We start from the raw sequence: 27,506 nt of genomic DNA, 5'->3' as shown, positions 1-27,506 counted from the left end.
ACCTTTTTTTAAGACTCCATACATTAAGACCTCATCGCCACTTCAGGTCTGAACAGGTATCATTGGCGACATAAGTTATATTCACTAAATACTGATTGTTAGGAACTAATCCTAAACTAAACATTCATATACTTTATAAAAATGTTAATGCAGATGGTTTCGCCTATAGAGGAGCAGAAATAATGGTGCTGCCTTGATTACTGCAGTAAACAAAGCTGTGTGACATCAAATATTAACTGCAATAACTACACAGCATCCCAAATTTTCAAACTTTAGTAAACACCTATAATTACACAGCTGTATAATCAAAAATATGCAACATTTAACACCTTATAACAGCATTTGGGACTTTAAGGGCCTTAATTGTCTCTAAATTGATTTATCAACATTTTAATACTAATTAAGACCCCGCGGACACCCTGAACAATACAAATAATTCAATATTGCCAAAGTTAGTGGCTAATTCTGGCAGCATTTCTTTATAAAAGAGCACATGTATGCCTTTGAAAGCTGTTTTAACACTTGAAGCATTTCTGCTAATCTTTCGTCAAAGCTTTTACCATAATCTATTTTGCATAACTATCTTGATTTTTTTTTTTTTTTTACTCTGTTTAGCCTATATGTCGTTTGTCATTGATGTTATCAAACACAGCAGTGTTGTGGGAATGTCTGTGTTGATCATAAGGCTGAAGTGAACACACACGCTAAGCTCCATGTATTGAATTACTCTTGTTGTCAAATGAACATGAAGTTATAGTGACCTCTATTGGAAACTCGTTTAAACACGGTTGAATGAGCACTATAGACGAAGACAACTTAACAACCAAACCACTGATTAAAGTTCTGACCAATTGGTAACCGCAGTAAAAGCAGCCAAAGCTAATGCTAGTTCGCGTAGCATCGCTTATTATACATACACGGTAACGTTAGAACTGATTGAAAAAATATAAAACGCTTTACTCACCAGTGTTTTTCTTGTTTCCTCAGTGAAACAAGGGAGAAGTTTGGCATTTTCCCGTTCAAAAGAGGATAACATTAAAACATTTACCCGAATGAAACAAACAAACAAACAAACATGAAAAACAAATGAGCACAAAACGTGGTTTGTAAAATAGCGACTAGCCGTATATCCGACACTTCAGATCTGTTAGGTAACAGGATACATCCCTTTTTAAACAAGGGTGTAATTTGAGTTCATCGCGTTTTTATCGACAGCTGTGCAGTTTGCTGATTGCTTAATTGACAATTGTCGCCTTTAGGTCACGTGACAGAGATGCTACTTTGATCAAAACAAACGTTTCAATTAGGCTAAGAATTGTCAAAATAAACATATTACGTCCGAGTTATTGCTACAATGGATTTCAAATGCTACTGTTTTCCCACATTCGTTAACATATATTGTGAGTGTGTTCAACAGAAAGCATAATTTGAAACAAACTTTGATTATTATTTTTTAATTAGCATGTGTGTGCAATAGGCTCTATGATCAGCTAGTGTTTTTCAGCCAATGATAAACTTCCAGTGAATACTATAATGTGACTATTTTTAATTTCATAAGATTCCTTTTACAGCATTGATGTTGTGTTGTAATTAAAATATAATCATATATATATATATATATATATATATATATATATATATATATATATATATATATATATATATATATATATATATATATATATATATGTGTGTGTGTGTTTCCTTCTTTGATCCCCTTTAGGTCTTTAAAGGTCCCATTACATAAAATAAAGTGTTTTAGATGTTAGTCTCAGTATTGTTAGATAAGAAATCTACAAGGTAATGTGCTCCAAAATAGTGACAAAACTTGTGCTTAGAAAAAAACGGAGTTATATCCAAACACGTCCTGTTCTTAAGCCCCATATGGTGATGCAGACGTCTCCAAAACCCGACAGGTGGATAAATATGAACTTATTTTTATTAAAACAAATATAAAGATGCATGTATCAAATAAAACTGCTAATAATAATCACACTATATAAATGCTAATTATCATAAATAAACTGAAAAAATACCCCCGAAAGGAGGCATGAAGGCAGTGGTTTTTATGTAGAAAATGAGTTTTGTAACATTTGAATCCTTTAATTGTTTTCATCTGTAAAGATATTCGTGTGTTACTGAACATCCTGTGTGTATAAAGCAATGTGTAAGCATTTGGACCTGCATAACTTATGCACTCTGCGCTGGACTTTTGAGCAGCTTTCAGTCGGTCAACAGCATGGCCTATTTCAGTTCTTCAAAATAGCAATGCATCAACAATGTGCCTTAACACAACTTCTTTTCAGTCCGGCACGTCCCTGAGCCCACAAAGTGGCACAAATGGATTCACAATTTAAACAACGTGGCGGAAAACCAACGCAATCTCACGGCAATTTGTAACTTTTTGATTCAGTGGCTAATTCGTATGAATTCATACGATCTAATTCGTAAAATTTAGTAGGATTTGCTCATCACCCAATGACGGTTGGGGTTAGGTGCCACGCCTCCTTTTTAAAATCATACGATATCGTACGAATTAGCCACTAAATTGACAAAGCGTAAAATACTTGCGTTTCCTCGTGAGATCAGGCTGCGGAAAACATGAAAATTACTGTTGCGCTGGTCTGAAAATAGCAACAAATCGCACCAAACACATCTTGCGCCAGATGTATGATAGGCCCTACATCAAATATCAAATTAAAAACGCATGGTGACCTTTAATGAACGATTTAACCTCTTTGGGAGCTGTTCTTGACAACCTTAAAACGCGTCTAATTTATAAGTTGAAATGTTGAAATTAAGAATCAGTAGTGGAGGACTAACAATTTCGGCTTCAGCTACATTTAAATAAACACTTCGTGTAAGGATCTCTCTGTTACAGGAAACCAAGACACAACAATGAGGAACCACTGCGGTGTTGTAGAGCAGTCATGATGACAATGTGATTTTTTTTTTTTTTTTTTTGCGTGGAAGTTTACTTGCAAGAACATTACATACAAGAACCCCACCCTCCCAAACCATTCATCAGTGTGAAGAAGCGGAGAAACGTTACAGACTCACTACAGTTTCCACATTTCTCCACCGTCTCCAATCACACAAAGACCTTCAGCAGTAAACAATGTGGTACAACGAACAAGATGATCAGTGAGCAGAAGTCAAACGGTGGCCCTAAAAATTACACATCCGTCATAAAAATATATTAATCTTTCTCCTTTAGCGCCTTTTGATATAAATATAGATATTTAAATGTAATAAACATGCAGTCTGCAAACAGGTGTCCGTAACTAAGAGCAAGATACAATAGGAACTAGAACACACTGACGGTATCTACTAACCGATACGATACATAAAAGGTTATTAAAAAGTATAACGCACAGAAATCAGACGCCATCCTGACAAGTATTTGGCAAAAAGGAGATGAGAAAGGTCAGAGAGGAAGCTTTAAAGAAACAGTCAGACCAAAATATAAATTCTGTCTTCATTTACGAGTGTTCTGATGCCGCTCGGGTACATTTAAAGACACAGTTCACCCAAAAAAAATGAAAATTCTGCCATCATTTACTCACCCTTTACTTGTGTTGAGTTTCTTTAAACACTAATTGTCAAGAAAGCTGAACGCCTGTAACCACTGACTTCCATAATATTAGTTTTCCTACAATGGAAGCCAATGGTTTCCAGCATTCTTCAAAATATCTTCCTCTGTGTTCAACGGATTTACAAGGTATATAATCACTGAGTAGACTCATTTTTTGCATGAACTAACTCTTTAGTTGAAAGCAATTGAATGCTGAAAAGAGCAGCTTGGACATTTTGCAAAACATCTTTCTTTTTAATTCCCCAGAAAAAATATGTAGTCATATTTGTAATGACATTATGAAAAAAATGAAGGCAAAATGTAAATTTTTCAGGCTGAACTATCCCTTTAAAGGCACTGTTATGAGTGTCCTGATGCTGCTCAGTTACATTTAAAGAAACAGTTCACCCTCCCAAAAAATGAAAACTCTGCCACCATTTAATCACCCTTGTCTTGAGTTTCTTCGAACACTTATTTTGAAGAAAGCTGTACTCCTGTAACCACTGACTTCCATAATATTTGTTTTCCTACAATGGATGTGAATGGTTACCGGTTTTCTTTAAAAGATTAAAGAAAAGATTCACAATCACAGAGGAAATTGACATCTTTGCATAAATTATCCCTATAAGTGAAAGTGATTAGATGCTGAAATGAGCAGCTTGGACATTCTGCAAAACATCTTATTTTGTGTTCCACAAGAAATGTCTTATTTGGAATGAGATTAAATAAATTTAAATTAAAAATGGCAAAATTGACTTTTATTGGACTGAACTAAAAAAGCTGAACACCTGTAACAATTGACTTTCAATAATATTTGTTTTCCTACAACTGATGTGAATGGTTACCGGTTTTCAGCCTTCTTCAAAACATCTGTTTACAACAGATTAACAAAGGGTAAAAAACATGGAGTAATTAGTGAGTAAATTGTGATTTTCTGGTGAACTAACCCTTTAGGTAAAAGTGATAGAATGCTGAAACAAGCAGCTTGGACATTCTGCAAAACATCTTCTTTTGTGTTCCACAAAAAGAAAACAAACGTCAAATTTGGAATATAATTCTGAAAAAAAAAATCATAGCAAAATTGACATTTTTTAGGCTGAACTGTCCCTTTAAAAAGCATTGTTATCAGTGTCCTGATGCTGCTCGGTTACATTTAAAGACACAGTTCATCCAAAAATAAAAATTCTGTCATCATTTACTCACCTTTTACGTGTCTCGAGTTCTTTTGAACACAAAGGAAGATATTTGGAAGAAAGCTGAACCCCTGTAACAATTATCTTCCATAATGTTTGTTTTCCTACATTTTATGTCATTATAGTAACAGGTTTTTAACATTCTTCAAAGTATCTGTTTTCAACAGATTAAGAAAAGCTCATACACAAAGTAAATAGTGAGCAAACTGTCCTTTTTGCGTGAGCTATCCCTTTAACTGAAAGTAAGTGGATGCTGAAACGAGCAGCTTGGACATTCTGCAAAACATCATTTTTTAGTTCAACAGGAAAAAAAACATTAGTAGTCACATTTGGAATGACATTATGAATTAAATAATGGTAGAATTGACATTTTTTCAGCGGAACTTTCACTTTAAAAGGCATTTTTATGTGTGTTCTGATGCTGCTCAGTTAAATTTAAAGATGCAGTTCATCCAAAAACGAAAAACTCTGTCATCATTTACTCACCCTTTACTAGTCACGAGTTCTTTTGAACACAAAGGATGTTATATTAAAGAAAGCCAAACACCTGTAACCATTGACTTCCATAATAGTTTTTTTACTATAATAGAAGTCAATGGTTACAGGTTTTCAGCATTTTTCAAAATATCTCCCTTTGTGTTCAACAAATTAAAAAAGGTTCATAATCACTGAGTAAATTGTAATTTTTTTTTATATGAACTATCCCTTTAAGTGATTGAATGCTGAAACGAGCAGCTTGGACATTCTGCAAAACATCTTTTTTAGTTCCACAGGAAAAAAAATCATATTTGTATGACATTATGAATTAAATAAAGGCAGAATTGACATTTTTTTGTGCTGAAGGAGCAGCTTGAACATTCTGCAAAACATCTTTAGTTGAATGATGGGAGGATTTACATTTTATGGGCTGAACTTTCCCTTTAAAAGGCGTTTTTATGAGTGTTCTGATGCTGCCCGGTTACATTTAGAGATACAATTCACCCAAATATGAAAATTCTGTCATCATCTAATCGCCCTTTACGTGTCTCAAGTTCTTTTGAACACAAAGGAAGATATTTCAAAGAAAGCTGAACACCTATGACTGCCTTTCATAATGTTTGTTTTCCTCCAACGGATGTGGATGGTTACAGGTTTTCAACATTCTTCAATGATCTTTGTCAACAGATTAAGAAAGGGTCGTAATCACCGAGTAATAAGTGAGTACATTGTTATTTTTGCGTGAACTATCCCCTTAAGTGAAAGCGATTGGATGCTGAAAGGAGCAGCTTGGACATTCTGCAAAACATCTTCTTTTATAGTTCCACAGAAAAGAAAAAGAAGTCATATTTGGAATGACATTCTGGAAAAAATGATGGTAGAATTTACATTTTTGGGCCGGACCATCTCTTTTAAAGGCACTTTTTTTTGACATCAAGATCTTGCGTTCTCCAGTTAAAAGAAACCCAATACATTCTTCAATTCTTCCAGCTTCGCAGACTTCACTCCGGCACCGCAGCAGTGGCGATCTCCACTTTTCCATGCATGTCCCGATCAATCCTGAGTAATATAATAATAACAATAGTGTAAGTCATAAGAATCAACACCGCTTGATTCAGCTCTTTAGAACTGAACACAGAGACAGTCTCATGACTTCACACTGAAAGGTTTAGTGATCGAGGTTTTGATTGAGGTTAAAAATATTACAAAAAGCGAATCGAGTATTCAAATCCATTAAATGTGGAACTGCAGTCAGTTGATTCTACATTGTTTATTGTGAACGCTGGATAAAATACAGCTCATGAAGGAAATCTGTGTGGAGATTCTTTACAAAGTCGTTGTTTTATCATGTGGAAAACTATGGAGTGAGTTTTGCTTCTTTATAATTCAAAGTATTTCATTTGAAAGCAAAAGCAAACATATTTTCATAAAACAAATAAACCAACTCGCAAGAAAAGATTTTAGATCCACAAAACAGAAGAAAATAAATTAAAAAAATTTTGGGGCCGAACTATCCCTTTAAAAGGCATTTTTAAGAGTGTTCTGATGCCGCTCGGGTACATTTAAAGACACAGTTCACCCAAAAAATTACAATTCTGTCACCATTTGCTCACCCTTGTGTTGAGTTCTTTTGAACACAGAGGATGACATTTTAAAGAAAGCTGACCTCCTGTAACCATTAACTTCCATAATATTTGTTTTCCTACAATGGAAGTCAATGGTTACAGGTTTTCAGCATTTTTCAAAATATCTTCCTTTGTGTTCAATGAATTAAAAAAGGGTCATAATCACGGAGTACATTTTTTGTGTGAACTATCCCTTTAAGCGACAAAGATTTTAGATCCACAAAACAGAACTGAGAGCACATCCACATGTGTGTAATGAAAAGTGTGTGAAATGCATTAAAGGGCGAGACACTTTTTTTATTTTTGCATTGCAGACAAGTTTTTATTAATTACAATATATTTTGAATAATTTTTTATTTGCAATCTTTTTGATTAAAATATATTTAATTTAGTTTTGCTCTTGATCTAAATATTCTGATTGATAATAAAGAAAACAAACTCCATAGAAAACACCTAATAATTATTTATACTGAAGTAAAAAAAAAAAATCACTCATGAAATTTTTCAAATATTTCCCAAGTGATTAAGAGTTTCACAGTGTTTCCCATTTACTTGGTTTGATTGTTTGGTCAGAATTTTTAAAAATATTTTTAAAACAAAATTATTATTATTACTATTATAAACTTTTTGATTGATTGGCCACAGAACAGACCACTGTTGACCTTCCTAATTAACCTTTAATTTTCACCGGCCACTTTATTAGGTACACCTTACTAGTACCAGATTGGACCCTCTTTTGCCTTCAGGACTGCCTTAATCCTTAGTGGCATAGATTTAACAAGGTACTGGAAATATTCCTCAGAGGTTTTGCTCCATATTGACATGATGGCATCACGCGGTTGCTGCAGATTTGTGGTGGATTGTGCAAAATCCAAAGGTGCTCCATTGGATTGAGTTCTGGTGACTGGAGGCCATTGGAGTTCAGTGAACTCATTGTCATGTTCAAGAAACCTGGTCAAGACTTGACATGACGTGACACCCGGTGTGGTCTTCTGCTGCCGTAGCCCATCTGCCATAAGGTTGGACGTGTTGTGTGTTCAGAGATGCTCTTCTGCAGACCTCAGTTGTAACGAGTGCCTATTTAAGTTACTGTTGCCTTTCTATCAGCTCCAACCGGTCTGGCCATTCTCCTCTGACCTCTGGCATCAACAAGGTGCCAACAATATTTGTGCTCACAGAACTGCCGCTCACTGGATATTTCCTCTTTTTCGGATCATTCTCTTTAAATCCAAGAGGTGGTTGTGCATGAAAATCCCAGTAGATCAGCAGTTTCTGAAATACTCAGACCAGCCCGTCTGGCACCAACAACCATGCCAACTTCAAAGTCACTTAAATCCCCTTTCCTCCCCATTCTGATGCTCAGTTTGAACTGCAGCAGACCGTCTTGACCATGTCTACATGCCTAAATGCATTGAGTTGCTGCCATGTGATTGGCTAATTATAAATTTGGGTTAACGGTGTACCTAATAAAGTGGCCGGTGAGTGCAGCATCTGGCTAAATAACTAGTAAAAAAGTTTGTACTCTAAACATAGCAAAGACAATTGTATTATTAAATCATTTAGTTATTATCTGTTGAACACCACTTGGAAAAAATTCAATCACTAATACTTTAGTTTTCAACTGTAAATATGTCAATTGAAGATTTAATGCCACCTCCACTTTGGTTAAAAGCATCTGCAAAATTACTAAATGTAAATGTCATTTTGACTAAGCTCAAACTCTCAAAAATCTGCATTTCTTAAGAGTTTTTGTCTTGATTTTAGTCCAAAAAGAAGCATTATCTACAAAAAAAATTGCATTTGGAAATATTTCAGAAATAATATATATCAAATTAAGAGAATTATTCCTTAAAACAAGCCAATTTCAAAGCAAAAACATGATTTTACTAACCCCATTGGCTTATTATTTAGCTTGTTTTAAGGAAAAACAAATAAAATGTTGACTTATTATTTCTTAAAACAAATCATTTTTTTAAGAAAAAGCTTCTTGTCTTAAGAATTTTTCTATCTTTGGACTAAAAGTGACACAAACTTGCTCACTGTTTGACATGTAAATATGTGGAGGTTTGGAATAGACATGCAGTGAAAATGTGCACCAGCCAGACATGCGTTTGAAAAAAACCAACAGACAAACACATAAATAACATACACCGCCCGTGACTTAATGACTCGAATCCTTCACCGTGGTTTACTAGCCAGGTCATACATACCCCACTAACACTGGCAGAACTAAGAAGACAAACGTCAGAATCGAAATCTGAGGGACGGTCATTACAAACACAAGCAAATTAGTGCACTTGACCACACACACACAAAAAATGATATTAATAACTTTTATTAATATTAATAATTATTAGGATATTAATAACAGCTTTTGGATGATTCACTAATCTTCAACGCTACATGCTTTTGTGGAGACTCAAACAATAAATAGGATGTTTACTGTTTACTGAACTGGAGAGTTACTGAATTTATGAGGCAGATTTAATTTACAGAGCTTTTTTTTTTTGCATACACAAGCAGATAAAGAGACTTCGATAATGTTTTAAAAAACCTTTGTGAAAATAAAATATGGGTGAACTGTTTCATTGTCACTTATATGATCGGATTAGGAGTTTAATGAACTCTCATTAATATATAAATAGTGCTCATACTCAATCTGATCATATAATATTCTTTAAAGAATGGTGGCAAAGTATGAAGAGTAAAAAGCATAATTAATTACTATTTAGTTTCTCCCTGGTAGCTTATTATTGATTTTTCTCAGTCTTTAATATTTAATAAAAAGTAGATAATGTTTGCATTGCAAAAAACTAATCCCAAATCTAATTTTTTCAACAAAACGCTTGGGGTAATTGACCAACTCTGTCTTTAAAAGGGCCCTTTAATTATATGTCATTTTACAATTGTCCAAAATGACTGATTTCCGTTACATATGTTGTTATATGCATGATGAATTAACTGAATTTAGTAAATATTGATGATATATACACAGGGTGATTTAAAAAGAATTCCACAACTTTGTAAATCTGTATTTAATCAAAGAAACATGATGACAACAGCACTCCTAGTGATCAATTGAGCAGCCAAATGAAACTTCAGAGCTTCCTTAAATCTGCGACAGAGAGAGATTAGCTCTCCTTTTCTTCTTTGCAGAGTTCTCGATTTTCCAAGTTGTGGTATTCTTTTTAAATCAGCCTGTATTCATCATCACATTTACATCAAAACTTGACGCTTGACTTTATTATAGAAATATCTTTGGTTTCAGTTATGCTAAAAACATGATCTGTAAAGTCTATCAAAATGGAATTGAGAAATAGATGATTTTATTTTACTAATAGTTATTAATAATGAGTTCATAATTTATATAATAATTAAGAATCAAACTTTGGCATCACTTTATTACCCAAATACCTTTGAGTTTTAGTTACAGTGAAAAATGGATGTGTGTAGTCTATCAAAATGGAATTCAGAAATAATATATATATGTGTGTGTGTGTGTGTGTGTGTGTATGTATTTTTTACTAATATTTATTAACAATTAATTAATAATTAATATATTCATTAATAATCAAACCTTGAAATCTCTTTTTTTACCCAAATATGTTTTAAGATATTTGTTCTAACAACTAATTAACTAATTAAACAAGATTTGTTCTTACTAATATTTATTAATAATTGTTATTAATAATTATATATATATATATATATGTTATATGTTATAATAATTAATATATATTATTTAATAATTAAACCAGGAAACATCCTTTTTTACACACAAATTTGTGTTTGTGAAAAAAAAATCTTAATAATTTATATATTAATAAATAATTGGTAATCAACATTTGATGCATAAGTTTTTTACCCCCCAAAAAGCTATGTTTTAGCTACAGTAAAATAAATAATCTGTGAAGTCTATCAAAATGAAATTAATAAATGTATATTTTTTACTAATATTTATTAACAGTTATTAAATGATTAATATATTCATTATTAATTAATGATCAAACCTTGACACCACTTTTTTTTCCAAAAGATCTTTATTACTTATGCTATAAAAATATCTGTGAAGTCTATTAAAATAAAATTAAGAGATATATTTTAAACTAATATTTCTAAATAATTATTCATATATTCATTAATAATTAATATTACACCTTGAGACACTATTTTTTTACCCAAATATCTATGCTTTTTAGTTATAGTAAAACTGTATAAAATATAAATTAGGATAAAATATAAAATATAAATAAAATGGAATTAGGAAATAGTCTTTGGTTTTTACTAATATTTATCAACAATAATAATTAACTTATATATTAATTATTAATTAAAAATCAAACCTTAACGCATCACTTTTTTTTTTACCCATATATCTGTTTTAGTTACAGTAAAAATGTATTTGTGAAGTCTATCAAAATGGAATTAGGAAAAAGTCTATAGTTTTTTACTAATATTTATTAACATTAATTAATAACTTATATATTAATTGATAATTAATAATCAAACCTTGCTGCATCACTTTTCCACCAAATGTCTTTGTTATTATTTATGAAATAAAGATAAATAATTAAAATATCTGTGAAGTCCATCAAAGAGGAATAAAGATTTATTTTTATTTTTAAACTAATATTTATTAATAATTAATTAATTGTTTATATATTCAATAATAACTAATGATTAATTCATGACAAATCATTTTTTTAACCAAAATATTTGGTTAAAATTTATCCTTAAAAGTCTGTCAAATTGAATTAATTAAAAATTTATATATTAATTAAGAAGTAATGATAAAACCTTTGTGCATCATTTTTTCTTTTGCTGCAAAAAAAAACAAAAAACACAAATCATATTATATAATTAATATTAATAATTATTATATTCATTACTAATCAAACCTTAAATTTTTTTTTCACCAAAAATTCAGTTTTTAGATACAGTAAAAAGTTATCTTAATAAGTCCATCAAAATGCAATTAATATATATATATATATATATATATATATATATATATATATATATATATATATATATATATATATATATATTTAAATTAATTAAGAATCTATTAATTAATACTTAATAAATCAAACCTATTATATTTATTAATAAATCAAACCACATATTTATTAATAATTATTAGTCAAATACATGGGTCTCAAACTGAATACCTAGAGGGCTGCAGCTCTGCAGTTTTGCATCAACCCTGAACAAACACAGCTGATCCAAATAATCGAGATGTTCAAATAAGGGATGAACACCTTTATTATTTGGATCAGCTTTGATCAGAGTTGGAGCGAAACTGTGCAGAGCTCCAGCAATTGAGTTTGAGGATGATGGTCTAAAATAACAGAACTGTTCGGATGCTTTTTTCTTTGTGTAATGTTTAACACTGCGCAGCGAACTGAAGCAAATCCACAGCAAATTTGACAAACTGTAGAAGTAAAAAGTAGATTTACAACAAACGATTACAGTTAGATGACACACAGGAGCATTTCAGCATCGCAACGACAAATCAAGGAACAACAGAGGCTCAAAAAAAAAGAAAAGAAAAGCCCCTTCTGGTAGAAAGTGGACATTCAATAAAGCCAAACGATTAATGGTTAGTGTCGTGCAAATCAGAATTAAAGAGGTCTACAGAGATCCAGCAGGAGATCTCTGGAATGAAATGCATATACCTTTTATGCTTTTTCCTATTTTTTTCTTCGTCAAACCTTAGAGGAAAGGCAGGGAGAAGGGGTTAGAGCGTGGAGAGTTTCTGAAGATTCACAGCCAACAGCAGAAATAATCAAATAAATGAAAACTGCTGGTGGAGAACAGCAGTGTGGGGACTTTCTGCAACTGAACACTTCCTGTCAGACAAAAAGAGAGAGAGAGAGAGAAGTGGAGGTGTAACAGGAAAATAACTCACTGTTTAATGCAGTCTGGGATGGACACATACTCCATCGGGACCAGTTCGGCCAGGTCTGTCAGACTAAACACAAACTTGATTTTCTGGCTGAATTTGGAGCTGTGAAGGGGATTAGCATATTCATAAGGTCACTGCAGGAAGTGGGGGTCTTATTAAAACATTGGTGAATGCAACTTGACAAGGACTGACCTTATAAAAGGTTTTGTGAGGGCGAGCAGGGTGCGGATAAACCAGGACGGGTGAACGATTATCAGAGACTTCAGATTCTTCCTTAACCTGTAATAAAACAACGCCTTCACGTCACTTCAACAGGATGAATGCAGGTTACACCAAATTTAAGACATTTATGATTTTAATGCCAGACTTATGGTCCACAGATTCTCTATCCGCTTGTTAATTAATTAATTAATAAAAATTAATTAATAAATAAATTAATTAATAAATAAAAATTAATAAATAAGTAAATTCATTCATTCATTCATTCATTCATTTATATTATAAATAATAGATCTACATTCTAAAAGCGCTGTGGAAATAAAGATGAACTGAATTGGATCTTATGATTCAACTTTTTTGCTTGAATGAATGTAAACATCCAGCAGAAAACCCCTAAAACACATTGAAGACCATAAATCAGCTATTTCAAATGACCAAAATTAAACAGTTTTAGGAAGTTCTGGTGATCATCCTTTCTTACCTTCGATCTATTTGCTGATAGCACTTCCGGAGCCAGCCGACACTGGGCATCTTTCGGCGCGAGGTGGCTCCGTTCAGATATACAATCATATAGTTCTCCGCTACGAGCAGCTCTAGAGTTCCTATGACATACCTGGATGACACACACAACATTGAGGTTTCAGGTAAGAACTTCTAATCAACCGTGTATGACGGATATATTTTGCAACAAAACATAAGCTGCCTGTCCAAAAATAAAGCATAAAAGAAGTCACACACTAATATTTTGTTGGACCATCTTTAGTTTTGATTTTAGCATGTGACATCATTTCAATGCGCTTACGCAACGCCACAACATTTATTCTCATCCAGAGTGATACTTTTTCCCCATGGTCTAACTGCTGTGCGAGGTTTTCCGACAGATTCTCAATAGTTCTTGGCCAGAATACAGACGTAGCTCTTACTTGAATAGATTATCCATGATGTATCTGTAATTCGGTTGATTGCTCTCAGGCATAAAGCAAACAGCGAAGACGATGATGGCGTTCAATCCATCGCCGTAGTATCCTGTGAACAGAGAAAGTGTGTGTGAAAGTGGCCACTGCAAGTGTCTGAATGCTACAGCAAATAAACAAGTCGACTGATCCAACAACCTGGAGTCTGTGTAATTGTTCATGACAAAACGGCATGTAAAACAGGCCTTCAGAAAAAAAAGCAACAGCTGTTAAGCCTGATTTATACTTCTGCGTTAAGTGACGGGCGTAACCCACGGCGCATGCAACGCGCGTAGCTGTGCATTTATACTTCTGTGCCCTGTCTCTGTTGGTCTGCATTAACACTTCCGAAACGCTAGTTGGCAGTGAGGTGTTAATGTGTCTCTGTGTCGAGTTTCTTCGCTGCTGTTTTGCTTTTACTGAACATTTCCTGAATGTACAAGTGGCTCAAACTCGCTCATTTTGAGGCAGGAACCGGCGGACGTGCAACAACTTTAACTATGAGGTAAACACAAAACAAAATTTTCCATCCGGAGCTCCTTCACGGGACTCCACACTTGTAAACAATCGCTCCATCAGGCTCGCACCATTCACGCCACTCTCGGTCCCGCCCAGACTCGTCAGCGCTACCAAGCCGACCAATCACAGAGCTTGCGCCACGCGTCGTTGCGACGTGTAGTTACATTTTTTGAGAGGTGCACGTCAGCGACGTTGACGGCCACGGCGAAAGGCTATGCGTCATCGCCGTAGCATACGCCGCCGTTTGACGCAGAAGTATAAATCAGCCTTTAGATTGCTAACAGGAGGGAGGGATGTGGAAAAGGAAAGAAACAGGTGGTGACACTTGTCTGACAAAGGGATGAACTGAAAATGGTCACTATTAGAGGGATAGTTTACCCAAAAATGTACATTTACCCATGAAGAGTTATTTCAGCTGAAACTTCACATGCAGTACACACTCTACGGACATCAGAGACTTGTTTTACATCGGTCGCCTATCAACCAGTTAAACTCTGCTGCTATTTTGGGATTTCCGCCTGGATTTTGCCTACCCAAAATTAAAAGCTTCCCAAATCCACATGCAGATGTGCGAATGCAAAAATTTGGTATAAATTTAATGAAAACCCTTTGAATTTTCATAAAACACTATTGAAAGTATTTAAAATATCTGTATATGTTGTCTGTGTTATTATAAACACCTAAAAAAAGAGGCGCTTTTTGTTTTTTATAAGCTCAAATTTGAAAGTGTACCTTTTAGGTTTTGTGTAGTCTAAGGTACTGCAATAAATTTTGGTGGTTCCTGCACATGTCTGTAATCACAGGAAAAAAGAAAAATGTCTCTACCATAATATATGCAAAAGTTATTGTATTCCAGCTGATGAGAGGAGCTATACAAGCCACAGGGAGCGATCTTTGTTTTCATATTTCACTATTCTTTTGTTTGATCAAACATAATTCACTGTGTTTGGACCACATCAGACATATAAAGCATTACTTATGCACATCACCTCAAAAACAGAGGAGAAATGGCCCTGAAGCACACAGCATAAGGTAAGAGATGACAGCTGTCTGTGCTATCTGGGGCTGCTTATTGATCATAAATGTATTGTTTTCATTTCTGCGCCATGGAAACACCTCAATTCATTCGGCAACTGTTTGAAGTGTGAATATAATACAGTAAAAAGAACACTAGAACTATATGAGCACCGGCAAGAGCTTTCATTTGAGCTATAACTTGTACATGTGTCATATGAAAAATATGAAAATGAACCAATGTTCAATACCCAGCTCGGGTATCCAAAATACTGTGTATTTAAGTGTAAATAACTTTTGTACAGTACAATAAAAACCAAAGTGATGCATATGTGCATAAAATATAGACTCTACACTTTCAAACGAAACCACTTACGGGGGTCTGGTGCAATGCTAGCCCTTTAAATCTGAAAGCGAAAGTCGATGGCGTCACGCAGAGTTTAACTGGTTAAGCTCTAAAAACATTGTCTCGGCTACTAAGAATATAGCTAACACCACAAATCTTCACGAACTGCTTTCAAACTACTTAAAACTACACAACTTAAAACATTGTTTATTAGGAATTCACTTCCTAAAAAGTGCAAACAGAAAGCGCCCTCATGCAGTCGTGTATGTAAATGCGTCACACTGACCTCCATGACTGATGACCTTCTTGTAGGGCTCGATGGCCTTCATGTCCACCCGGTGCTCCTGATCTCCGATGCGGAAGACTCTCCAGCGCCGGCCCTCCTCGCGCTCCTCTGACGTGCTGTACTCCTGCACAGACTCCACACCCTTACGCAGCAGATCTGCACTTTTGGGCTTTGGAAGATCATCTGACAAAGGAAACACAAGCGTTTTGTTTAAAGGGTATGTCTGCCGTTTGTCCTTTCATTTCAGGGGCTGTGTGTGATGCTTTATTGATTTACAGTTCAAAAAGATTTTTAAAAAGCATGTACTTGTGTTTTGATCATAAATAATCCTTTAAAAAGTCAAATTCCCTTTACTGGACATGAATACAAATTGAAAGATTAAATTGTATGTTTGCAGCAATCACATTTTAAAATACCTTACTAAATCTTATTGCATTTTTAACTAAAATCTTGCTGAAAAAGCTGAAAATTATTTTTACTTTAATGACCTAATTATCTATTATAGAATATTTTGACTTTAATGACCTAAACATCCCTGACAATATTTTACGTCGTATAAACTTATTGTCATACCTAATGACAGTTTTGTAAATCATAGTTAAAATGTAAAGATAAACAGAAGAAAAAGAAAAAAAACACACACTTTTCTTCTTTAGATGCTCAAATACCCATTATTGTCTTTGACCCACTTCATTTTCAACATGTGATTTAACAAAAATGATCAAGACACCAAAATGAAGCTGATTAACAGAATCATGAGATTGGAGGGGAAAAAACATGCACAAATCAAAATCCGACATTTTCCACCACAGAAAAAAATGGACAACATCTGATTTATATTGCCTAGTACCATATGGAAAAAGTGACATCTGAAAAAAATAAAATGAAATCAGTGCTGTAGGACTTGATCGGGGAGTGAACATCCAGTCAGGTTACCTTACCACAAACACAGGCCCACGGCCTGATGCAAGAAACAATCCTTCCAGGACAGAGAGAAGAAGAGAGCAGTGGGACAGAAAAACAAGAACACACAACACTGTTTAACTGAGAGTTTCTGCACTCGGACGTCCATCAACTGAGCTCTGAAATGTTAGTGAGTGAGAAACACGTCTACAGGATCAGAAAGAGAAACGTCTGAATGGCTGATAAGACTAACTGGACAGAAACGTTTACAGGAACAAAACCTTTATGTTGGCTTGAAAAAAATTGCTCAAAGCTCAAAGAAAGGAAAGAATTAATAAAGGAAGGAAAGAAGGAAAGAAAAAAATAAAAAAAGAAATGAACGAACGACACAAACAAAAGAAAAAAACAAACGAACGGAAGAAAGAAAGAAAGAAAAAAAACGAATGAAAGAAACAAACAAACAAACAACGGAAGGAATTAAGGAATTAACAAAGGAAGGAAGAAAGAAACAAACGAAAGAAACAAACGAAAGAAAGAAACTAACGAAAGAAACAAACGAACGAACGATAGAAACAAACAAACGAAAGAAAGAAACAGGAAGGAATTAAGGAATTAAGAAAGAAAGAAAGAAAGGAAGAAAGAAAGAAAGAAAGAAACAAACGAAAGACAGGAACAAATGAATGAAAGAAAGGAACAAACGATCGAAAGAAAAAGAAAGAAAGAAAAAAAAGAAAGAAAGAAAGAAAGAGAAAGAAAGAAATAAAGAAAGAAAGAAAAAAGAACAAACAAACGAACGAAAGAAAAAAACGAAAAAAGGAGGAAAGAAAGAAACGAAAAAAGGAAAGAAAGAAACGAACAAAGAAAAGAAAGAACAAAAGAAAGAAATAAAGAAAGAAAGGAACAAACAAACAAATGAACGAAAGAAATGAAAAAAAAGAAAGAAAGAAACGAACGAACAAAAGAAAGAACAAAAGAAAGAAAGAAACGAACAAACAAACAAACGAACGAAAGAAACGAAAGAAAGGAACAAACGAATGAAAGAAAGGAACAAACAAATGAAAGAAAGAAAGGAACAAACAAATGAAAGAAAGAAAGAAAGAAAGAAAGAAAGAAAGAAACAAACAAACGAATGAAATAAACGAAAAAAGGAAAGAAAGAAACGAACGAACGAACGAAAGAAAGAAATAAACTTGAAAGAAACGTGCATATTTGGCATTTCTTATTTTCACATATGGTTAAATTGTTTAGCAAAGACAATACATAGCTAATATGAATTAGCATGTTGCTTTTATTTTTACAACATGGCTGCTAGAATTATTTGTAGTAAAACTGTAGTTTTACAAATGCTAATCAATATGGCAAAAACATGGTTAACACAATACTAGCTTAGATTAGCATGCTGGTAACAGAAAGCAGCTAGCTCTCTGCAACTCTCAATGGTCGACCACTGAAGCTAAGCAGGGCTGAGCCTCGTCAGAACCTGGATTGGTGAACTCATGGGAAAGCTGGGCTGCTGATGAAATAATATGACTCAGCCCCCAGCAGGGGGCGCTCAACCTGCGGTCTGTGTGGGTCCTGACGCCCCGTTATAGTAAAGGGGACTCTATACTGCTCAGTGAGTGCTGTCTTTTAGACTCTCTGTGGTAATTAAAAATCCCAGGATGCCCTTCGAAAAAAGTAGGGGTTTAACCCTGGCATCCTGGCCAAATTTGCCCACTGGCCTCGGTCCATCATGGCCTCCCTAACATTCCCATATCATAATTGGCTTCATCACTCTGTCTGCACCAATCAGCTGGTGTGTAGTGTGCGGTCTGGCACAATGTGGCTGTCTTTGTGTCATCCAGGTGAATGCTGCCACTGGTGGTGGATGAGGAGACCATGACTCTGTGTGCTCACGGCATTCTGAAAAGTTGAGATGTTTTCAACTGGTTGCGCCTGGATCCTGCAAATGTGACACTCCCAATATGCACGTGCAAGCCGTGAGCCTCCATTAGAAAAAAACAAACTTGCGAACACAAAGGATGCCAAATGTGAACGACCCCTAAAAGGTGAACAATTTAACACATTGAAAAAACGTTTCTTGTGTGCTTTTGCATAATATTAAAATGATTTACCATGTTGCCCAATATAATATTATTATTTCCAAAGCTAGCTGCTACTTTTCTATGTTTTAGGGGTAGTTTTTTTTTGTCATTTTGACCGTCCAAAGTCAAATCAGTTAGAAACGATACTGTTTATTGAGTCACATTTAAAACCTTTGAACACTGAAGCTCTAGTCCAATGCAACAGAAATTGAAACAATTTTTCTCAAGCCAACAGAATTTATTCGATTAGTTGCCGTTAGCGATTACGTAATGTTAGGGCATGTTTAGCATGTACAGGTTACCTTCCCACTCAAACTCGTTGCTGTTGTCGGAAGGAGTGTCGATATCATCCAGGTCCAGTTCTGTGCTCTCGTCCAACTCATCCGACAGCACCGAGCCTTCGCTGTGGTCAAGATTCAGACTGATGTCCGGAGCCAAGAGTTTCCTTTTGGTTTTCTTTCCACTGTGTAGTCCGTAAGACTGGGAAGCTACAATTCAAAAAAATAAAAATAATAAATTAAAAAAGCCATTCTAGTCGGGAGCTCTGTTTCTAACCACCTATTTTATGCACATTTTAGAACACTGCATTAAGAAATTTACAAATGGAAATGGCAAGATGCACATAAAAGTAAAAAACGTGCATGAAAACATATGTGCGCCAATATCCTTATGGTGAAATGCATCGGCATATAGAACTGAGGTGTTCACAGTGACCGGAGTTTGAGACCTGGCTATATTGTGTGTATATATATATATATATATATATATATATATATATATATATATATATATATATATATATATATATATATATATATATATATATATATATATATATTAGGGTTGTAACAATATACCGGTATGACGGTTTACCACGATTTGAATGTGCACGATTATCATACCATGAACAATTGCATATCAACGGTTTTAACCCTTAAAGACCGAGACAGCCGCCCGCGGCTAAAAATAAGTATTGCTCTTAAATGTTTAATAACTTTTGATCCGATTCATACAATTCAAAGCATAAAGAAGAGAATCTCAGCTTTCCAGTGCTGTACATAACATTCTCGGCTCCGGAGGCTCCGGAATCAGTGCGGTTACGTCATCAAAATTTGACAACGCTGATTTGACAAAGAAACGCTCGTCACTGTGTCTCCGGACAAACCAGACACGATACATTGATGCATTGTCCCTTCTCCATGCCCAGATTGGTTCAAACTCGCTATATCACAACCAATAAGCATAGGTTACGCTTTTGTTTGTGGAAAAAAAACGAGCTTTTTGAACAACACGGAATGAGAGATAGGCATACATTTATGCGCGGCTAAATAAAACGCAAAAAAAAAAGTTTTGCATGAAATAATTCTCATACTAAGTACTTTTGCATGCACAGCAGCACAGAAACATTACAAAACAGTGACACAGCAAAGACGAACTGCTGCTCTTGCTGTTTTCAAAAGACGCAAATGAAGGTGCAGCTGTTTGTCTGCATTGCAGACAACCATATCCAAATCCATATCCACAGACAACCATATCCATGCTGGCACATAAAACCTAAGGATGTTCCATATTGAATCTAGTTTCGTTATGTAACTATTTATAGTATAGTAAATATTTATATCTATTTTTTTACTGAGGATTTGCACCATGTTTATTTGGACTTTATTTGGACTTTGACACATTATTTATTATTTTCTTATTTTTTTATTTGTTCATTGTAAGTGGTGTTGTTTATAGTAACTGAAAATATATTATTTGGAAAAAGTAAAATTTGCTTCACTGTTCTATTATTTTGTAACATTTGTAACATACCGTATACCGCGAAACCGTCAAACCGTGGTATTGTTTTAGACTATTATCATACCGTAAAAAATTCATACCGTTACAACCTTAATATATATATATATATATATATATATATATATATATATATATATATATATATATATATATACACACACACACACACACACACACACATATATATATATATATATATATATATATATATATATACACATATATACACACACACACATATACACACATATACACACACACACACACATATATATATATATACACATATATACACACATATATATATATATACATATATATATATATATACATATATATATATATATATATATACATATATATATATATATATATATATATATATATATATATATATATATATATATATATATATATATATATATACACACACACATATATATATATATATATATATATATATATATATATATATATATATATATATATATATATATATATATATATATATATATATATATATATATATATAACAAATCCGCCAAAAAACAGTTGTTGTTTTCTGACTACTTTAACAATTGATTGTCGTGAAATAATAACTGTCTCTGCATATTAAGTACATGCATACATCACTATGGCTTACCAGGCGCTCCTTCACCAGTATAAAGCTCTTCATCAAGATGAATATCTTCCTCCTCTGGAAGTGGCCTGGCAAACCAAAGAAGAATGCACATACATATTGGCGTGCTTATACACTAGACATTCATGAAACTGCACACAAACCAAGAAATCAAGCAGAAATTTCAGAAAGTTTACAAATAGTCTGAAAGTGGCAAATTGCATTAGCTATAATCTAACTGGATTTTCCTACCCAAATTGAAAAGCTCCCCCCCCCCCCACACACACACACACACACACACAGAAATGTGTTTAACTCTAAAATGTTTTTTTTATTTTACGTTTGACAGGAAACCATTTGAAATTACATAAAATGGTGTTGAAAGTGCTAAAATCCCACCCAAACAGATAAGGGCATACCTGGGGAAATCCTCATCCTGCCACTCCTCCTTAAGCTCCACCCCCTCCATCCTCAGCCGCGCCTCTGTGGTCGCCACCGACTCCTGGTGCTCAAAGCTGAACATAAAAACCAAAAAACAAAACAATTAGACAACATTTTTGACTAAAAATCAACCCTTGCTCAATAGGGTTCGGGTAAGGGCTCACTAGAAAAACCAATACGTCCGAGACGACAGACTCCAGAAGTCCAAATCCAAGAGGGGCTGATAGTCATTCATGACAAAACTACACACCGCTGCAGTAACTGATGGAACGATCGAAAGCAGCAGCTCCGAACTGCCTAATAAGAGCAGTGCGCATTAAGACGCATGTTGCTGCTCACGATGCAACAAATCCATACAGGCCTCTTTGGTGGACTAATCTCAAACCCAAAGGCAAGCAAACTCATACACAACCGTTTCTGTTACATACAGGATAAGCTCTTTTACTAATAGGAGCAGGCGAAACAGTCTGGGGAAAGATCTGGGTGGTGACTCTGAAAAAGTCCTGACATTCTTGGATTGTGTTCAAAGTTCAGCGTAAAGAGCAAACCCGCTTATTTCTGGAAAATAGAGAGCTGATTAGGATGCCCTTCCTACTAGAACTAAAGTCATTTTACGGTTTTGATTCAGTGACGTTTGCGACGCTTCTTAAAACCTCAGGGGTGTTTCAGACACAGTCAAAAAATTATTACCTTTAGGCATATTTCCCTGAAAAAAATGTAAATTTACTCACTATTTATTCCCCCTCAAGGAGTTCCAAACGTTTCATTTTTTTTGTTGTTGACGACATTTTTAAAAAACATTAGAAACCTGTAACCACTGACTTTCATAGTATTTATTTTTACAACTTTGGAAGTTAATGGTTACAGGTTTCCAACATTTTTCAAAACATCTTATTTTGTGTTCACCAGAAAAACTAAATAAAATGGATAAGCAGCAATTGAAGGATAAAGTAAATATTGGAAGAATTGGAAATTGTGGGTGAAATGTCCCAAAACACATTTACTCAAAGGCCACTTTATTAGGTACACCTGTCCCAACTACTCGTTAACGCAAATTTCTAATCAGCTAATCACATAGCAGCAACTCAATGCATTTAGACATGTAGACATGGTCAAGACGACCTGCTCCAGTTCAAACCGAGCATCAGAATGGGGAAGAAAGGGTGATTTAAGTGACTTTGAACGTGGCATGGTTGTTGGTGCCAGACAGGCTGGTCTAAGTATTTCAGAAACTGCTGATCTATTGGGATTTTAACACACAACCATCTCTAGGGTTTACAGAGAATGATCTGAAAAAAGGAATATATCCAGTGAGCGGCAGTTCTGTGGGAGCGAATGCCTTGTTGATGCCAAAGGTAGAGGAGAATAGCCAGACTGGAGCAGATAGAAAGGCAACAGTAGCTCAAATAAGCACTCGTTACAACCGAGTTCTGCAGGAGAGCATCTCTGAACACACAACACGTCCAACCTTGAGGCGGATGGGCTACAGCAGCAGAAGACCACACCGGGCGTCACTCCTGCCAGCTAAGAACAAGAAGGATCCTACGAAGGATTAAGGCAAAATTGGGTTGAACCCAGTACTAGTAAGGTGTACCTAATAAAGTGGCCGGTTAGAGTATATACACTTGGCAAAATCTATAGCAGTTATAAACATAAATTTTCCTAAAAAAGATAAAACCACAGCATTATAATGTATTCAGAAACTGCATAGCATACTCATGTTTACATATTTTGTTAATAAGCTAAATTATCAAGAATTTCCATCAACTGATCCCAGTTATTTTGAAGAGCACGTGTTTTGAGCTTGCTTTATTTTCTTATTTTTAATAATTGAGCCTCATCCAGCAGCTGTTCAGTGTTTTCAGAGAGACACACACACACTGATAAACTGTGGAGCAGAGTTAATCATCATGCCATTCGTGCACCAGCCGTCATACTCTTGATGTGAGGTGACGTCTGCCAGCCCTCCTAGAAGAGATGAGCATCAGTTCACAGCGCCGGGTCATGAGACGCACACCACATGTTCCCTCACGCCACTCAAGCCAAAGCTTTACAGACGTTTCTGCAGTGGAGGATATTTTGAAGAACATGTCTGCTCACTGAACTTGGTTGTTAGGCGACTGTTTATAACAACCAGACATCAGAAATGACATCATATGCTTCTACCTCAGAAACGATGGTCTGTTCTGTAGACTATTGAAAAAGTTAAATTAAAAAGTAGATTTAAATTTAAGACTTTAAGACCATTATGAATGAAATTTTACACCATTTTTCAAATGGCCCAGGTGGAAAAGATTTTAATTTGTGTATAAAAAATATATACTAATTTAATAAATGTAATAATACAATAATAAATTAATAATAAAAAGTAAAACTTTTAATCCTAAATTTTAAATATTGTGTAAAAACAAGCAAGCTCTATGTGACCCATACTCTTTTTTTCCAACATAAACTTTCTTTTAAAGAATTAAAAAAAAAATGTTTGAAAAGTTTTAAAAACTATAATAAACTAAATATATGCACAACAATCTGTCCAGTTCAGTGTCCTCAGCAGTGAAGAACGTTTAAACAAATGTTACTATAAGGAAGAAAATTAAACCATTATGATAAATAGAGTTAAAAATTACCTTTTAAATAAAAAGTTTAAATTTTTATTGAGATGATTGTTGGTGATTGTATGGGTTTTGGCCAGATCTGGTTGCAATACATGAACAAAGGGGGAAAAAAATTACAATTTGGATTTTGAGATTTAAGACATTTTAGGACTTTTTAAGACCCTCCGGAAATCCTGAATAAGGCTAATAATTTTGACCTTTAAATGGTTCTTACACAATTTTAAACTAGCCGAAATAAAACAAGAAAAAATCTTCAGACATACTGTGAAAATTTCATTTGGGAAATATATAAAAAAATAAAATAAAAAAAATCAAAGGGGGGCTAATAATTCTGACTCAACTGTATATCCCATTTCAGTGCTTGTGTATTCTCTTTCAAATTGGGTAATTATGTTGTATGTAAGGGTGGCACGGTGGTTCAGTGGTTAGCATCTGGAAGTGCATTCGCTGTGTAAAACATATGCCAGAATAATTAGTGGTTCATTCCACTGTGGCATATTAAACTCAAACTAAACTCAAGAATCACTCAGGATAATTCTTGATGTGAATGTTTTAATGATGGTGATAATGTTTTGCATATGCTCTGTCTGTTTTGAATAGATGTATATCCTGAAGGCTTACTATATCCAACACACCCTCAGGGAAATGACAACAACAACAAAACAGAAACAAACGGCTCTCTGTGAACACAGTCTAAAATAAAGCCCAGATCTTGAAAATAAAGCTACTCCATGAACAAATCTTCTGTAAATTCTGATCACTACCTTTTTGTTGCCAGCTGTTCAATTTTCAGTTCATTTTCATAGTCACCAAAATTAGGTATACAGTTGAAGTCTTTGAATTTGTTTCTCCTTTTTTAAATATTTCCCAAATGATCTTTAACAGTGCAAGGAAATTTTCACAGTATGTCTGATAATATTTTTTCTTCTGGAGAAAGTCTTATTTGTTTTATTCGGGCTAGAATAAAAGCAGTTATTAATTTTTTAAAAAACATTTTAAGGACAGCATTTTTAGCGCCTTTAAGCTCATTTTTCTTCGACTAATTTTTCTACAGAACAGACCATCGTTATACAATAACTTGCCTAATTACCCTAACCTGCCTAGTTACCCTTACTAACCTAGTCAAGCCTTTAAATGTCACTCAAAGCTGTATAGAAGTGTCTTGAAAAATATCTAGTCAAATATTATTTACTGTCATCATGGCAGAGATAAAATAAATCAGTTATTAGAGATGAGTTATTAAAACTATTATGTTTATATAGCTTAAAGGGGCTAATCATTTTGTCCTTAAAATGGCTTTTAAAACATTAAAAACTGCTTTTATTCTAGCCAAAATAAAACAAATAAGGCTTTCTCCAGAAGACAAAATATTATCAGACATAAATGCACTGTAAAAATGTCCTTGCTCTGTTAATTTGGGAAACATTTAAAAAAGAAAGCAAAAACCAAAGGGGGGTTAATAATTCTGACTTCAACTGAATGTGTGTATGTATATATATGTGTGTGTGTGTGTGTACTTTGATAGACATTGGCTGCTCATATGATTTCACAATTTAGAATTTACAAAGAATACTTTTCTGAAATTATACTATTAAAAAGTCTGAATATGTTAATATAAAACTAACTTTACCTCAATTGTTTACCCCACTACTTTGAATATTCAGTCTGAAAGCACACAGTAAACAACGTGCTTTGATAGTCATTGGCTGCTAACATGATTTCACCGTTTGGAATTTGCATAGAACTTTTCTAAATTATATTATTAAGGAGAAAGTCTGCATGTGTGGATATAAACCCAACTTATAAACCCTGTTCCGTGTGCACTTTACCTTCCATTGTGTTGTCCCGCAGATGTGTGCGGCAGTCTCACAGGAGTTGATGTCCTCACGCCTTGTTTTTGTCTATTGTCTGGAGTCTCTGCTGTGTTTTCTGTTTCCTGCTGCGGATCTCCTGCTCGGTTTCCATTCGCCACCGAAATCCCCGTTCCCGAGTCCTCGTGCGGCTCATCTTCCCCGGTACGAACCGAAGAAGTGGATAAAGATGTGGCGCTGCTTATATTTCTGTTTTCTGGACTCTCAGATGTCCGGTTGGGTGTGTCTGATTCGGGATCAGTTCTGTTGGCGTTCATATCGCTCTGATTGGAAACCTCTCCGCTCGATAGTATGACATCAGTGGCCATGATAGAGCGATTAGCAATTAATCGATTAGCAAAACTAAACTTTGAACTTATGGAATAAACGTAAACAAGCCGTAATATTAAACTTACTAAACTTTTACGTAGTGTTAGACATCTCTGGTTAATAATAATACTTGTTTTGTTTTGAAATGTTGCTTTACGTATGTCCCAAAACAGTCGTGCCCTTTTAAGTGAACTAGTGTGTGTGTTTAGTGGGCCAGCAGTGCGCAGTCGGTCCCTTTTCCTCTCCCGTTTCCTTCCTTCAGCAAAACCGCTGTCAGATGATCCGATATAACGGTGAGAAACGCGTGTCGATCATGTCAAAGCTCGGAAATGACACTTAAAACGGCATTTAAGACGCTTTTATTGGCTGACAAACTCCGCCGAGCCATCTCAACTGTTGCTTCCACCGGCCGTCATTCTTCTTTTGGAAGTGTCGGGTGAACTGAGGTGAAGCGAGGCACGGCGATACACAAAACTTCCGGTCGTTATTTTGAGGTTGTTCAAAATAAAAGTGTCCCGGTTTCGTTATTAAAAGTCATCTACGCTTAAAATGTAGCTGGGGAGGAAGAGTTCACGATAATGTAATATAAGAGTACATGTATAAGTGACATTTAAATGTCACTTTAAGCTGTATAGAAGTGTCTTGAAAAATATCTAGTCAAATATTATTTACTGTCATCATGACAAAAATATTTTTAATATAATAGATTGTAAATAGATTTAAAGGCTTTACAACTGTAGGTTAATTTGT

At 34.5% G+C, this 27,506-nt stretch overlaps 2 protein-coding genes across 8 annotated transcripts in view; both read right to left on the bottom strand.

The window, feature by feature from the left end:
- The window catches only part of otud7a (OTU deubiquitinase 7A), a 192,359-nt gene extending 191,213 nt beyond the window's left edge, over window positions 1-1,146 (bottom strand). For both annotated transcript variants that reach the window (XM_073943368.1, XM_073943369.1), the window contains exon 1: window positions 965-1,146. The gene's annotated coding sequence lies outside the window, so the exon portion shown is untranslated. The remainder of the gene's footprint in view (window positions 1-964) is intronic.
- Window positions 1,147-2,945: 1,799 nt separating this feature from the next.
- On the bottom strand, window positions 2,946-27,181 carry bnip2 (BCL2 interacting protein 2). 6 transcript variants are annotated; one of them, XM_068217349.2, is made up of 12 exons: window positions 26,406-27,181; window positions 21,940-22,035; window positions 21,545-21,609; window positions 19,404-19,589; window positions 16,115-16,297; window positions 13,920-14,022; window positions 13,478-13,609; window positions 12,970-13,056; window positions 12,781-12,879; window positions 12,548-12,583; window positions 9,080-9,126; window positions 2,946-6,303 (listed from the first exon to the last, which is right to left on the bottom strand). In XM_068217349.2, the coding sequence occupies exons 1-11, from the start codon at window positions 26,753-26,755 to the stop codon at window positions 9,114-9,116; spliced, it is 1,350 nt and encodes a 449-aa protein (XP_068073450.1). In that variant the 5' UTR covers window positions 26,756-27,181; the 3' UTR covers window positions 2,946-6,303; window positions 9,080-9,113.
- Between the last annotated feature and the right edge of the window lie 325 nt (window positions 27,182-27,506).

This window comes from Danio rerio, chromosome 25 (assembly GCF_049306965.1).
Source record: "Danio rerio strain Tuebingen ecotype United States chromosome 25, GRCz12tu, whole genome shotgun sequence".
Classification (NCBI taxonomy): Eukaryota; Metazoa; Chordata; class Actinopteri; order Cypriniformes; family Danionidae; genus Danio; species Danio rerio.
Note: the sequence above shows the minus strand (reverse complement) of the source record. Positions and strands in the feature narration are given on the sequence as shown.